At 34.8% G+C, this 14,405-nt stretch overlaps 2 protein-coding genes and 2 non-coding genes across 4 annotated transcripts; 2 read left to right on the forward strand and 2 right to left on the reverse strand.

The window, feature by feature from the left end:
• The first annotated feature begins 1,017 nt into the window (after nucleotides 1-1,017).
• Nucleotides 1,018-7,011, forward strand: LOC117921092 (5'-adenylylsulfate reductase-like 5). The gene is made up of 4 exons (XM_034838889.1): nucleotides 1,018-1,265; nucleotides 4,785-4,966; nucleotides 5,831-5,955; nucleotides 6,232-7,011. The coding sequence occupies exons 1-4, from the start codon at nucleotides 1,104-1,106 to the stop codon at nucleotides 6,654-6,656; spliced, it is 894 nt and encodes a 297-aa protein (XP_034694780.1). The 5' UTR covers nucleotides 1,018-1,103; the 3' UTR covers nucleotides 6,657-7,011.
• A 3,076-nt stretch (nucleotides 7,012-10,087) lies between these two features.
• Nucleotides 10,088-11,494, forward strand: LOC117920795. Its single transcript, XM_034838431.1, has 2 exons — nucleotides 10,088-11,077; nucleotides 11,197-11,494. The coding sequence occupies exons 1-2, from the start codon at nucleotides 10,319-10,321 to the stop codon at nucleotides 11,308-11,310; spliced, it is 873 nt and encodes a 290-aa protein (XP_034694322.1). The 5' UTR covers nucleotides 10,088-10,318; the 3' UTR covers nucleotides 11,311-11,494.
• Nucleotides 11,495-13,178: 1,684 nt separating this feature from the next.
• Nucleotides 13,179-13,342, reverse strand: LOC117921370. Its single transcript, XR_004652331.1, has one exon. It is a non-coding gene; the product is annotated as a small nucleolar RNA snoR138 (small nucleolar RNA).
• A 62-nt stretch (nucleotides 13,343-13,404) lies between these two features.
• Nucleotides 13,405-13,550, reverse strand: LOC117921361. The gene has a single exon (XR_004652322.1). It is a non-coding gene; the product is annotated as a small nucleolar RNA U19 (small nucleolar RNA).
• Between the last annotated feature and the right edge of the window lie 855 nt (nucleotides 13,551-14,405).

A 14,405-nucleotide genomic window follows, 5' to 3' on the forward strand; every position in this document is an offset into this window, starting at 1 on the left:
CTCCTCAACAATAATAGTTTTGGTTCATGGTATAATTTAAAAACGGTTTTTTCGTTTTTAAAAATAATTTTTTTCAATATAAATTTGTTTTTATAAATTTATACCAATATTTGACCACTGTTATCTAAAACAATTTTTAAAAATAAAATAAAATAAATAATAATTTTTAAATAATAAGGTCCGTTGTATCATAATTTTTGAAACTTATTTTTAAAATTTATTTTTTATTCCTTAATTTAAAAGCAAATTTCAAAAAATATGACCAAAGAGGCATGAATTTTCATTTTATTTTTAAAATTTGTTGAAAACAACTTTCATTTAATTTATAAATTTTTTTTTTCTATTTTACTTTATTTTTAAAAATTGTTAGGAGATAACAATGACCTAACGGTTTTATAAATTTTTAAAAACAATTTTCTTTTTTATTAAAAAAAAAACTATTTTTAAATCATATGATCAAATATGCTTTAACTAGTTGTTTTACCAAAACTTTTTTTTTAAAAAAAAAAATACATGTCATTTTAACCATGTAAAAATAATTTTTAAATATAAATTTAATAAAACATAATGAAACGGATCCTAATTTTTCTTATTTTCCCTTAATAACCCCATACCATATTAAATAGATTTTTCTAAAATTTCAAAAAATTTCTATAAAACCCTTCAATTCAAATTAACTATAATTACTAATTATGAACAAATCCCCACTGTCTTCTAAATTAAAGCAGTGACTATTAAAATTTTGAAAATAAAAGAGAGGACCAAATTAATTATTATTCAGTTAAAAATACTAAGAATATTCTAGTGTAAAAATAGTGAACACGTATAAATATAAAAAAGAAAAAGGGGAAAAAACAAGAGGGACCACGTTCGTAACTTTTGGTAGGGAGGCCCAATCACCGAACAGAGGGAACGCGAGATAAAGAGAGAACCAGAATTCGAATTTTTATTTATTTTGATTTATTTTTTGATAATATAATACAATAAATTTAAAAATACAAAAGAAAAGAAAGAAAAATATTGGAGATGGTCGAGGTATTCCCGTGTCTGTTGTAATCCTCTGTGTTCTTCTCTATTCTCTCTCTGTGCAACCTCCTCCTCCAATGGCGACTTCTGTGGCTTGGCTTCTCTTCCTCTACATCGGCGCGGTTTCTTCTTTGCCTGGCACCTTGTCCTCCTCCGTCTGCCCTCTTCAATCAGATTTCTTGGTGGCCTTCCTCCAGTCTCAATGTCCGCTCTCGCTTTCGTCTCACGCGCTTCTCGATGTACGATCTCGCTCATGTGTTTTTTAAGATTGAATCTTCAAATTAGTCTCTTGTTTTCTTTTTTTTTGTATGATGATTTTGTCTAATTGTTGTCGGTCATGGGCCGGAGATGTGCGGTGGTGTTTTTGTGTTCGATCGGTTTAGCCTTATTGTTTTGCGCATGTGTTTTGTTAGGGTTTGTCTGGTTGCCGAGAAAAGGGAAGACTAAATAAAAAAGGAAGAAAGAAAGAAAGAAAAAAAAAAGAGGATTTTGAATGCCTTCCTATTTTGCATTATTTAGGTCGTGTGGAAAACGCGGAGTATTTGGCTTAATTGAGGCCAAACGATGTAAATAAATGGTTAGAGACTTTTTCTTTCAAGTTTCCTTTGTTTTCCTGGCAACCAAACGGAGGATTAGGTTATTTGTTATTGAAACTAGGGTTTGATTTGTGCGGTGCAGTTAGTGGTCTGAAAAATGGGGAATAAGAATCATATTGTTGTTTGACTTTTGTTTGCTTGGGTATCGATTTTAATTGTCTTTTCAAGAACAGTCAAAATAACGACTTCGAATATTGCTTTGTCTAGAAGGCCTGAATCTGAGTGCTGTGGTGTTATTAGAAGAAAATGATGATCTTAGCTAGATGAGCGTTAGATTTAATTTCCCGATGAGCATTCAGTAGGGTATTTAGCATGAAAAGGAGCCGCTAAGATGCATTTTGGGGAAATGACTATGGTTTAGTCTCAGATGTAAGCATGTATGAGTTTATTAGGATGCCAGCTGCATGGAAACAAGGTCGTTGATATACATTCTTCCTATGATTATTTATTTCAGCTGGAATTCATGATTAAGCAAAGACTTGCAGTACTTTGGGCCTGCAAGTTGTCTGGATGTAGTATGAGTTGTAAAAGATATTAAACTCAGGATGTAGTTGTGTACATCAATAATTATTGTCGAATGTATGACTTTAAGAGATAGCTTGCTAGCTGCCAAGAACAATTTTTTCCTAAACCTAGGGATTGAAGGTGACTCAAAAATGGTTATAGATTATTATAATAAAAAGAGTAACGTTCGTCATTCTATTATGTTATTAATGAAGGATATTTGGAAGTTAACTCAGGATCTAAATATTTACTATTGCTTTCATATTTGTAGAGAAGCAAATTAAACAACAAATTGTTTAGCTGAGAAAAGGTATTTGTAATATGGAATCTATCATTTAGAGTTCAAGTTTTGGTTTTGAAGATTATTGTGTCTCATTTTTTAATTGAATTTGTAGATACTCTTCTTCGTAATTCCTTTCCATATATATATAAAATAATAATAATAATAATAATAAAAGATGTTAAAGTGCTGGAAGTCTAGGAACCTATATTAATTTGGGCTGATTGAGAGCCACAATGGAATTAAATGATTGAAAACACATTTATATACAAACTTGGTATGCTCATATAGGAACAAATTTGAAACCAAAGAGAAACTTTTTAACTTATGATCCAGAAGGGTGTTATATGGTGTCACTTTGTATAAACCAAAAGGAACCACTAACTTAACTCTACTTGTGCTTTGAATTTTAGGATGCGTTTGATATGCAGGAGTGGGAAAGAGAAGAAGAATGAGAATGGAGGTGAATCACAATATCAATATCATGTGGGAGAGAAGAAACCAATCCTAACATTGATTGGGGTTTGGTTTCCATGAGAATGAATTTTCTATTGCTATTTCATTTCTAATAAGTCATTCAACCATGATAATGATGGGAAATGGAATGGAGTTTCCCATGGTCATCCCCTATTCCAATATTCCAAACATCCTCTTTTCCAAGGGCATTGCCTTTTTACCTATCAAAAAAATGAAATAAAATTCTAAACATGCTCTTTATTGCTTTTGATTCCTGTTTTGTTACACACTTGAAATTAACAAAATATCATCATGGCTTTTTGCTACACATTTCATGCCAATCCACCATTTTCATATGCCTTTTCTCACTTTCCATTTTATTGGAAAAATTGCAAATAAGATTTTACCTTTTTAAACTACATGCATAGAACAAACCAAATTGACATTTAATCAATGAAGTGCCTCAAAGAGTCTAATGTCCCATAAATATACTTTCATTGTATACATCGTACCTGTTAAATAGAAAAAAAAAATAAAAATCTTTCTTTTGGTGGAAAGAGTTCATACTTTTAAGGACCAAATGCAGAGCAGTTTGCAAGCATGCCTGCTTCATATATATGTTTGCTGTTGTGGTTCTTGGGGTTCTGAAGCCAGAGATGCTACGAAGACATTCTTTAGGCGGTTCCTGGTGAGGAGTTAGGAGTACGAACTTCTTGATTGGATTTTGGGTTTATTATAAACTGGTAATGTTGATGAATCCAGAGCTCTCAAGAAACTGTTTGTGGACATTAGAATGGAGGAAGTTTGTGGTGGAAAAAATGGTATCATGTGCATATGGTTGTGAGAGTAGGGATGGCATACCAATGATGCGTGTGGAAGCTACAGATTTGCTATCTTTTGAGGGCTATTGTGAACAACTTTAGCAGGTTTGCAGGGAGTGTTGGTTGAAAAGTGACTGCTGTTCTTTGGGTGAGATTTGAAAGGATATGATACAGGGATATGCATTTAACTTAGTAGTTTCCTCATCTTTATAGAATTGTAGCAGATAATGAGGCTTAATGACTGCCTTTTGAAGTTTAATATTTTGACTTTTTTAAGTTTAATATCAGAATGATCAGTGTGACCTTACTCTTCATTCTTATATTATACGTGTCTCTTTGTTCATTTGGTCTTTCCGTGGGGTGTTTGGACATTGCATTGAATTATTCCGTCATGTTCTAGCTATGTTGGATTTCAAATGAATTGATTTCTTTCCTTCAATGTTTTCTTATGGCATTTAATTAAGCATTTTTGCCTTAACATAACATTAGTTTAAAGCAAGGGCATCTTAAGATTTCAACAGAAACCTCATTTCTGTAATACTGAATATTTTTTTAGTCTAATGGCTTGCTTATTCCAGTGTTATGTGGAACATAGGACTCATTCCAAATCCTTTTCAATCTTCACAATCATTTTGGTTAACAGCAATGCATTTTTATACATCAATTGCAATACCTTCTAGTCCTAGAGACTTCCTATAATCTCTAGATATATAGTAAGTTTCAAAATCTCTGAACTTTGCACGGTTATTTTATTGAGCCTAATAAATCCAAATCTCCTTTGTGGTTTGCATTTAGTAGTCTCTGAAAGGAACTGTTGCACTCCTTCTGTGATATCATTGGTACTCCTTTCAAACTCTTTAACCCAATGTCTTGATGCATATAACATAAACAAAGTATCTGGTTCATCCTAACTAGTTTGTATACATCTTAGTCATCATGCCTTAAAGATATCCTAGTCTTCTACTTTCTTCTCTTCCTTGAAATACATTTTTCCTTTTTAGTCTCCTCCTACCAATTTTAATTTATAAAATGCCAGACTGGTATGCAATTTGTTTCAGCTGAAGATTTCTTAATATTGTTATTTGTTTTCATTGTCTTCAGGTGGATGGGAACTTCCTTGACAGAGCTTTGACTTCCAAACAAGGAAATGGTTTTACTTCAGTACTTTTCCATGCTTCCTGGTGCCCATTTTCGTGCAAAATGCGCCCGAAATTTGAAGTCCTCAGTTCCATGTTTCCTCAAATTGAACATTTGGCTATCAAGGAATCTTCAGCTAGTCCAAGGTGTGAAGCTGCTAACTGGACCTGCATCAGTGTTATGTTTTTATTTTCAGAGTAGATAAGAAGCCCAATAAATCAAACAAAGGATAGATACAAAGTATGTGGAAAATGAGAAATTCCCTACACAAAGCTATGAACATCAATAGAAAAAGCTAAAAACCCAGCTTAGAAAATATAACAAAACATTAATCCAAGAGCTCTGAATGTTAACTTCAATCTAGACAAAGTTTCCAAGTTGAGAGACTTTTGTTACCATGTTATCTAGTATTTCCTTGTGTTTTTCTTTCACATGAGCTGAGTTGAAACTAATGGAGTCCACAAGAATGTATATGGGAGAAACACTTTATTGATTAGGGAGAATCAAATTTAGCTGATTTGACCTTTTATATGATTTCCACGGGATAATCTAGCCCTAGAAAATGCAGTATATTGATCATTGCTAGTTAGTGTTTCAGATTGATTTGTTTGTGGCCTCGGGGATAGTAATCCTGATCTAATGTGGTTGAAAGCAGAACTTCAGGAAGTAGTTGTTTGCAATGATTTCCATATGTTGATGTGTCCTTGTCTTATTTTGGATTATATCTGACTGATGAAAAAATTGAAATTGACTGTCTAGAATGCAACTTCTATCGCTTGTGGCATATTTCTCAAACAACTACTTGGCCGCATCTAACTTCTGCCTGAGAGGGAGTGGCATTTGCTTTTTCTAATAACTCCCTCAACAATGTTATTGCTTTGCTATTATTTAAACAGAGAATGATAAATTAAAAAATAAAGTCTGCTAGCTTTTCACATTTTGAAGCTGCCCTCATTCTCAATAATTGTTTTTCATGTCTGCTTACCCACTTCGTATGTGTCATATTGCAGCATGTTCTCAAGATATGGAATCCATAGCTTACCCTCAATATTAATAGTGAATCAGACATCAAGGATGCGATATCATGGTCCAAAAGATCTTCCCTCCCTAGTCAAATTCTATAGGAAAACCACAGGTAAGTACTTCTTTTAATCTAATAAATGTAAATATTTGTGGGGATTTGGTGTCCAAACACTCTTAATCTTCTGCTTCTCCATTGGAAGTGTTGATCTTATGGACTTGGCCTGTTATAAGGAACTCTCAGTGCAAGTCACTGGTCCAAGAGGAGGCACATGCAGAGTCTAAGCAACTTTGACCAATGCCCTAATTTCCTTGTAACTGAGCTGAGACCATGAGATTGAAAGTTTTCTTTATATAATTAGTTCCTTTCACTGAACTGTTAGTTATGCAGGGCTTGAACCAGTTCAATATTTTGCTGAGGATCAAACCATCAGTTTTGAGAAATCTGAAGGGCAGTCCATTTTGCAACCATGGAATGGCTCATATGTGAAGGAGATATTTACAAGGGAACCCTACTTAGCATTCTCTATTTTGTTCTTCTGTTTAAGGGTAGTTTTGGCTTTATTTCCAGGGTTGTTGTCTCAACTAAAAGCTTTCTGGGTGTTGTATGTTCCCCATCTGAACTTGGAAATATTTGGAGAGACAAGCCAAATGTTGGGGCGTGTTCTTAACATGATTGATGTGCAGAGGGTTTGGGCCAAGTTAAAACTATGCAAAATCAGGAACTTCCGTGAAGGTGCAAAGAGTGCTCGTGTTTGGGCATCTTCCTTGGCTTCTGTTTCTTTGGGTGAAACCTCATCTGGATCATCATCGTGAGGTGGAATTTGAGATTCTATGAGAATCAATCTCAGGGTAGGAAGAGCTTTAATGTAGAGTTTTTACATACTACCGTGATGAAGAGGGACAGGTACTCTCTCCCCCTTCCTCCCTCCCTCCTCCCCGCCCTCTCTCTCTCTCTCTCTGATTTTACTTCTCTTAAATTTCATTACTAGTGATGGTAACTGAAGTCAGTGTCCCTTAATTTCCTTTTTGAGTTGGGTTCTTTTTTGGGGAAGCAAACAAGCATGTAAATCTGAGAACAGCTGTGTTTTGTGTATAATATGTCATTTGGAGGAACATCTCTACTTTACACATCAGTGGAATGTAAGCATATAGATCTTCTCCCTCTCTCCCTCTCTTTCTCTCTCTCACACACACGTACATAATTTTCATCTCTACAGTGGAATGTAAGTGTATGGTTCTTCTCTCCCCCTCCCATCTGTTCGAACTCTTTACTGTAAAAGTTTCATTAGGACTCAAATAGAATTGATGTGTGATGGGTATATTGATGTAGATTCCTGCATGTAGAAATGGGTCATCTTCTCTTTTCAGACTATCATCAAATTCAGGCTTCAGCAGTGTAAAATAGGCTGCAACTCAGGCTAAAGGTCGGCCTAAAGCACCATCGTCAGTAGTTGATTTTATAAAAAATTGCTTTTTTATTATATAATACATTGTCAAAAACATTATTAATTTTTTAAATTTATATTCAAATACTAAGTAATTTATAAAAATAATTATAATAAAAAACGTTAAATCTAATGAAACAAATATTAATAAAAGCGTTAATGGATAAGAATGTTTTAACCAGCACGACTCTTCTTCATCTACCTCCAGTCTGCTTCCCAAGCCGGTTGGCGTTGTAATGTCCACTCTCAAGTCTTAACCTATGTCAAATGCAAACACGCCTTAGCCTGATTAACATCCAGGGTCACTATCATTTAAGGTAGCAATCAGTTTAGGTTGCCCGCATTTTCAATAATTTCACCTTACACCCATTGACTAACCATCCGGAACGTGTTCGCCGACAATGGGACCCCAAGCAACTAAACTTGAAGCCCTGACCTATCATCGTTGTTTGTATGTCCCCTAACTCAAGTGACTTTTTCATTCATATAACCCTTTATTCTATTCAAACTTTCATTCGATACAAATTTTCAAATATTATCCAATTTACCTCTGAATGTACGCCTGGATGTAAAGAAAGTTTATCAGCTCCAAATTTGTGTCCTTTTGGAATTGCCCTCATTTTGGCCAGGGATAGTAGATGGATGAGTTTTTTGAGAATTTAATTTACCCCTAACAACACAAGCTTTAAAAAAAAAAATGATAAATATCCTACTCCACCCTGTCCTATTTATATATATAATTAATAAAAAATTATTTTAATTATTTTTTAAAACAAATAAAATTTTAAAAATATTTTCCTTTAAAATAAATTATTCTTATACCCATCCCACATGTCCCTGTTTAATGTATTTTATTTTATTCGGGGATGAGGATGAGAACATGTCTAAATAATTGGGGTGGGGTCAGCCATTCCTGATTGTCATCCCTAATCTTGGCATGTAAATGGTCCCATCCTATCCCGGCAACCAAGCCCAAGATTTAACAAATATATTTACAATAAAAGATTTGTCTAGTTTTGTGTTGTACATTTCAATATGTTTTAGAGGGGTTCAAATCCTTTTAAATGCAAAATTTAAGAATTTTTTGGGCATCAATGCTCGGGCCGGAAAATGGGCCTGGTTCGGGCCTTAAAAAATCAATCGAACTCCGGTCCAATAATGACGATTTGCCGGGCTTCGACTTTTACAGGCCAAATTACATCTCTAGCCCCGTGAAAATGTAATCGAGTTAAACAACCATTGTAGTATTGTACTAAGATTATTTGAAGTAAAGTTTCTTTTTTTTTAAATTTATGTTTCATATAATAAATCACTAAAACACAAATAGTTTAATGGTTAGATTTTGATGGACTTATATTATATTCTAACTTTCAATTAAAAATATAAATAGTTAATAAGAACTAAATAAGTATTATTTTTTATGATTTAGTTAAACTAATATAAAAAGGAAAAATATTGAATTAACAAGAAAAAATAAGTATGAATAATATTAAATATTATATTTTTGGTAATAATATTAAGCCACCATTATTTTTTATTTTAAAATTTTTTTAAATTAAATTTATTTTTTTTTTAGAGGGAGCAAATTTTTCATTTTGGTTTTTAGTTTCCTAAAAAAATTTACATGTAAGGAATTTTTTTTCTTTTTTTTGGGAAAATTGTAGAGAGCCTTGGCTAGCTAATTCATGTATTACTAATTCTAGAAAATACAAAGGTGAGAAAATATACTAATTCTATTAAGAGATCATAAAAACTAAAAAAAAAACAACAAGCAAACAAAATCAATGCTCGATAATAATAAGAATATACAAATGATGATGATGATGATAATAATAACAATAATCATAATATAAAATAAATTATTTGTTGATAGAATTCTTAGTCTTGTCTTAAGAAATGATTAGCATTAAGAAAATAAAAAGGAAAAGGCTAAAAAAATAAACATATATATATATTTTACTATTTAACATTCCGTGCAGCACCAAAACTAATCCACATTTTCTTCGACTTATTTCATGTCTATAATTGGTATTTATTTTTTATTTTTCATTTTATTCACATTTCTTAACGTGCAATATAAGTCATTATTACATTTTTATAGCAATTATGACCTGAATAGGCTTGCCTCCCACCTTACCACCTTTCACAAGCAATTTTGCCACACCCACACTGGTATCAAACCTTTGAAAACGTGCTTCTCAAGCATAACCCACCTATATATATATATTTTTGTTCTCTTCCTAATAGTGAAGCAGTGGAGAATTCGAATAAGTAGACCCCAATTTAAACTTGTGATCCTAAATAAACATAGAAGGTGGAATAAAATAAAATTGGCCAGCAGATGGACAGTTGTATCCTGTAGCCATAGCTTTCACTTTCATATTTTCTTCTCTTTACAAATCACAACCCTCTTCGTTCACATCACTGTCATTCCAAGCCGAACTCCGCAAGCAACCGACAAACCTTTTCCACCTCCATGTGAGAAGAAAGTAAAGAAAAGAGAGAGAGAGAAAGGGCCCTCGTCACAGAATCTCATAAGGTGAAAGGTAAAAACTAGAAACTAAAAACCTCTCTACCTTCCTCCACAAGGTGTTCCCGAAAAGAAACAAAAAGAAGAACCTTTGATCGAGAATCAAGGTGGCATTTGGGTCTTAATAAATTTATTATATAAAGGTAAAGGTAATAGAAAATTAGAGGTAACCCAAATAGAAAATTGAAAAGAAATATCCGGGGGAATGGAGGGGGAGGGAGACGTGGGTCCTGCTGGACCATGCTCCTGTTGTCATCTTTTGTGAGGATAAGCTCTGAACCCAAAACAAATCCCTTTACCCACGGCCCTTGAGGGGGGTGGCTTCAATCTTCTTCACTCCTAGAGTGACAAGGGTCACCATGGCGGTGGCTTGAAATTCGACGCTACACTCCAAGCCCACCTTCTTTGATCTGTGAATATTCACAACACCCAACTCATATTTCAACCCCCTCTCAGTCTCTTCTGCTCCTCCAGGCTCCATACTCCAAACTCCCCATGAAATGGATCTTGAAGAGTGGGAGTACCTGCCCGATGATGGGTTTCTTGATTTCAGTGAAGATGGTGGGAGGAAGATCTTCATCAGGGACAGTGATCCCAACTCCAAGGGCGTTTTCGACATGAATTACTTCATATGCCCAACTCCCAAGCGTGAGACTTGGGTGGAACCTCCTCCTCTCAGTCCGAGGCTGCCCAAGCAGCTTCTCCCACTCCAAATTCGGTTGGATCCACCTCCAATCGTTGATGAGGAGGTTGTGAAGCACATCACTAAGATTCCACTCCAGATTGAGGCCCTGCCACCGCCGGTGATCAGGGCTCCAAGCCTGGAAGCCTTGAAGGAAGCCGATCAAGACACGGTTTCCCAAGTTTTCTTCAAGAAAATGAAGGAAAATGAATTCGTCGACATGAAAATGGACTCTCCCAAGTCCGGAAGCAGGGGAATCCTGCCTCAAATCGAGGCGGGTGGGTTCCAGTTTGAGGAGAAGGATGAGAAGATGGAGAATACCCACAACCCATCAAAGAAAAATAATCTGGGACCGGCTCCGGGCCCAGATATCAAAGAAGATGAAGAGGGCAGTTGGACAGAGAGCAGCGGTCGGTTCAACGTATGGAAGTGGGGCTTAACTGGGATCGGTGCCCTCTGCTCCTTCGGGGTTGCTGCTACTACCATCTGCATTATCATCTTCGCCAGCAGCCAAAGAAACAAACACCACCAACACAACCAAAAGCTTCGGTTTCAGATCATCACTGACGACAAGAGGGTCAATTCCCTCTCAAATAAATTTCATATTCCCAATTCAATTTCTTCCCCAATATATTATTCTATTCTCTTTATTTACAATTCTTCAAATTTCTCAAATTAATTACGTGGTTGCAGAGGATCAAGCGAGTGGTTCACCATGCAACAAAATTGAATGAAGCTTTTTCTGCAGTGAGAGGAGTTCCCCTGACCAGAGCTCATATAACCTTTGGTGGCTACTATGATGGTCTCTGAGCATTATCTTGAAGATGGGTTTGCTGTGGCTCAACACTTATCAGACACCTGGATCTGCACCTGCAGGATCTTTATATATCTGTTACTATATGTGCATATATAGATTCCTATTTCTGTTTGTATTATAGGACCCCTTCTGGCTATATAATAAAAAAACTGCCATACCATACAAGTTGGTTCCTTATATGCTTGTTTTGTGGGTGGGAGTTAGACACCCAGTGCCCTGTCCACTTGTCAACCACTGCCTATTTTACATATCAATATGTATTGTAGGAGGATGATGACAGTGTACTTTTCCAAAGGAAGGTTAGGCAAGTGATGACTTGACTTGGGAGGGGAATAATGGAGATGCATAATAATGTATGTTATGGGTTCATTTTTGGGGCAAATGAAAGAACATGGGTGATGAGATTAAGCCAATGGAGTGGAGATATTTTCGTAGTGGACATGAGAGGGAAGGATGAAAGGGTGTTGAAGAGCAAAACTATAAAAACAAAAGAGATTTATTGGGGAGTGACCCACCCCAGAAAGGGAGGTCCCATGGGTTGTGGGGAGTGGGTGGGTGCTGTTTGCGGACGTGAGAGTGGGGGTGGTTTTCAATGGAAATGAAGAATGTGATGGGGGCCATTGGAAGTATGTGTTGGGTGCTATGCACTTGGGCTCTTCTGTATTCAGTCAGCATTTCATGTCAGCGTGGCCATTCCACTTCCGGCCATTCAACAATCAGCCAAGCCAAATCAAAGGGGGTCACTTCTTCTACAGCTTAATGGGCTTTTCTTTGGGTTTTTTTCTTTCTGGGCTTTAACAAAAATGGGTATGTATGATTGGGCTTCCAAGTTCATAATAACTAATACAACCAATAGAATGAATAAAATCTTTAAAATAATAATTAAAAAAAAAACAGAAGCAAAATAAGAAACAAAAGAAAATTGATCACATTAGATTGTAGGAGTATAGGACATTTCTAAGCAATTTCCAAGTTCACCATTACAATTCAAAAATAAGATTTATTTTTCCTAAATGTTTCAAGAATAAATTGAAGTTCAAAATTGATTATTCAAACAATAGGTTGCAAGTAAAAGAAAGAATGACTTATTTAACAAGGTAAAAGAAAAAATTACAAGATTATCTTCGTAAAAAAAGGTAAAACCAATCAATCATTCCTTATTTCGTTCATTGTCTGAAAACTGTTTTCGACAACAGTTTTATATTCTTTAAAACATAAAAACAAGAAAAAAAATACATTTGACAACTAAAATTTGTTTTTACGTTTTTATTAAAAACAAAAAACATGGTATTTTTAAAAACATCTTTTAATTATTTTTATTATTTTCGCTTATTGAATGATTTTTAAGAACCATAATTAAAAATTGTTTTTCAAACTTGTTTTCGCAAACAATTACCAAACAAGGGCCTTAAATTTTAAAAAAAATTGAAAGTGTTTTCAAGTTCAATAAATGTACCTACTTTCTTGTATAAGACATTCTATTTTTAAAAGCAAAAAATAGAAATTATATTAAAACTTCACTAAGTTTAAATATCATTATAAGGATAAAAATATCTTAGTATGATAATTAAATTGGGTATCAGTGTTACCACTAATACTATTTAGATTATATATATGATCCAAACTTTATATACATATTTATATTTTAAATAAATATAATGAAATTTGGGCTGGGCTAGTTTTGCTTGGGCCCCAAACCAAGCCCAATCCAAATTTAATTCAGATAATATGTTTTTTTGGGCCTGTCCAAGTAGGGTTCCTGGTTGAAGCCATGATTTGCTTCAAGAAAACCTCCTGGAAAACACCAGAGAGGTTGCTCTGGATTGCCCATATGTAAATCAATTATCAATAATAAGAGAGAGAATATCCGAACCAAACTAGGTAAGGACTGGCTGAAGAGAATGGTCCCTTACCCTCAAACAGATTCGGAAGAGGACCTTTTTATCAGTCCCCTTTTGTTATTAGCCACTGTCTGAACCGAATGGTGATGCTCTTCTTCCACCTTCCGGTTATTCGAGCGGCTATTCAAAATCAAAATAAAATGCCAAAATAAGAAAAGGGGTTTTTTTTTCCTTTCTCTGGAGGAAGAATGTCTAAGGCTGCTTGAAGGACAATTGATGGGAAAGTAACAAGAGAGTCCACTCAAAAAGACCTTAGTTTTTAAGATCAAGGCATCAATCTAAGATACTTTTGATCCATATGTTTTGATTTGTGCCTCCTAACTAAGCCAAATATGGAACCCAAATCACAAGCCATATGGCTACTCAAAGAGGCAGACTCATGTTATCAAAATGAGAAAAAAAAAAAGAGACAGACCGTGAGACCCAGATTTCTTTGGATTTGAAGAAGTGTAGATGAAGAAGAACCCTGAGCCCTGACCACTCCCATCAGGGCTTCAAGTTTGAATTGTGAATGAATGGGACTGAGAGATGGGGATGCTTCTTAGGGTTTTTTCTCAAAGCCTTTATAGGGAAGCTCCCTTCCTTCAATTACTGGAGTACCCCCACTTCTGTTTCCTAATTCTATACCCTGGGACTGGAAGGGTATGACACAAATTGAAATTAAACCCTAACCCTTTAAGAAGTGGTCCAAGCCCATCACAACATGGACTCGCTTTTATGATGAGATAGAAAATCAAAATATTTATGTACATACAGACTATACCAGTTACCATATAAGCATGAAGGTGCTATTTATTTTTCCTTTTTAATATATAAATTTTACATGACTCAAAATTTAATTGGTTATTTTTTCTAGCCTGAAAAATATTCTCATTTTTTTTCTTATAAAAGTAATTTTATCTTTTAAAACCTATGTCTAAATAGTCAAAATATTGGAGGGGATTAGGAGATTTATGTTAAAAATAGGTTAGAGAGAGAGATTTTTCTAGAACAATTTGTCCATAGATGTTGCATGGCCTGCATCAGGTGGCACATCAGGGTTCCAAGGCTACAAGACTCCCCATTTACCCTAATAATTAAATGATCCCAACTTAAAGAATGAAGTTCAACCAATACTGATTTTTGAATCAAGAATGAGCTGAGGGAACTTGATCAACAGCCCCAAGTGGACTCATCCAACAATGCCT

The sequence above is a fragment of the Vitis riparia genome, chromosome 8 (assembly GCF_004353265.1).
Source record: "Vitis riparia cultivar Riparia Gloire de Montpellier isolate 1030 chromosome 8, EGFV_Vit.rip_1.0, whole genome shotgun sequence".
Taxonomy (NCBI): domain Eukaryota; kingdom Viridiplantae; phylum Streptophyta; class Magnoliopsida; order Vitales; family Vitaceae; genus Vitis; species Vitis riparia.

What these genes read in the sequence shown, in the direction of transcription:
- LOC117920795 (XM_034838431.1), top strand. Translation starts at nt 10,319, where the DNA reads ATGGATCTTGAAGAGTGGGAGTACCTGCCCGATGATGGGTTTCTTGAT. An exon ending in TCATCACTGACGACAAGAGG is followed by an intron (nt 11,078 to 11,196) that starts GTCAATTCCCTC and finishes TGGTTGCAGAGG; the next exon opens with ATCAAGCGAGTGGTTCACCA.
- LOC117921092 (XM_034838889.1), top strand. Translation starts at nt 1,104, where the DNA reads ATGGCGACTTCTGTGGCTTGGCTTCTCTTCCTCTACATCGGCGCGGTT. An exon ending in GAATCTTCAGCTAGTCCAAG is followed by an intron (nt 4,967 to 5,830) that starts GTGTGAAGCTGC and finishes GTCATATTGCAG; the next exon opens with CATGTTCTCAAGATATGGAA. An exon ending in ATTCTATAGGAAAACCACAG is followed by an intron (nt 5,956 to 6,231) that starts GTAAGTACTTCT and finishes TTAGTTATGCAG; the next exon opens with GGCTTGAACCAGTTCAATAT.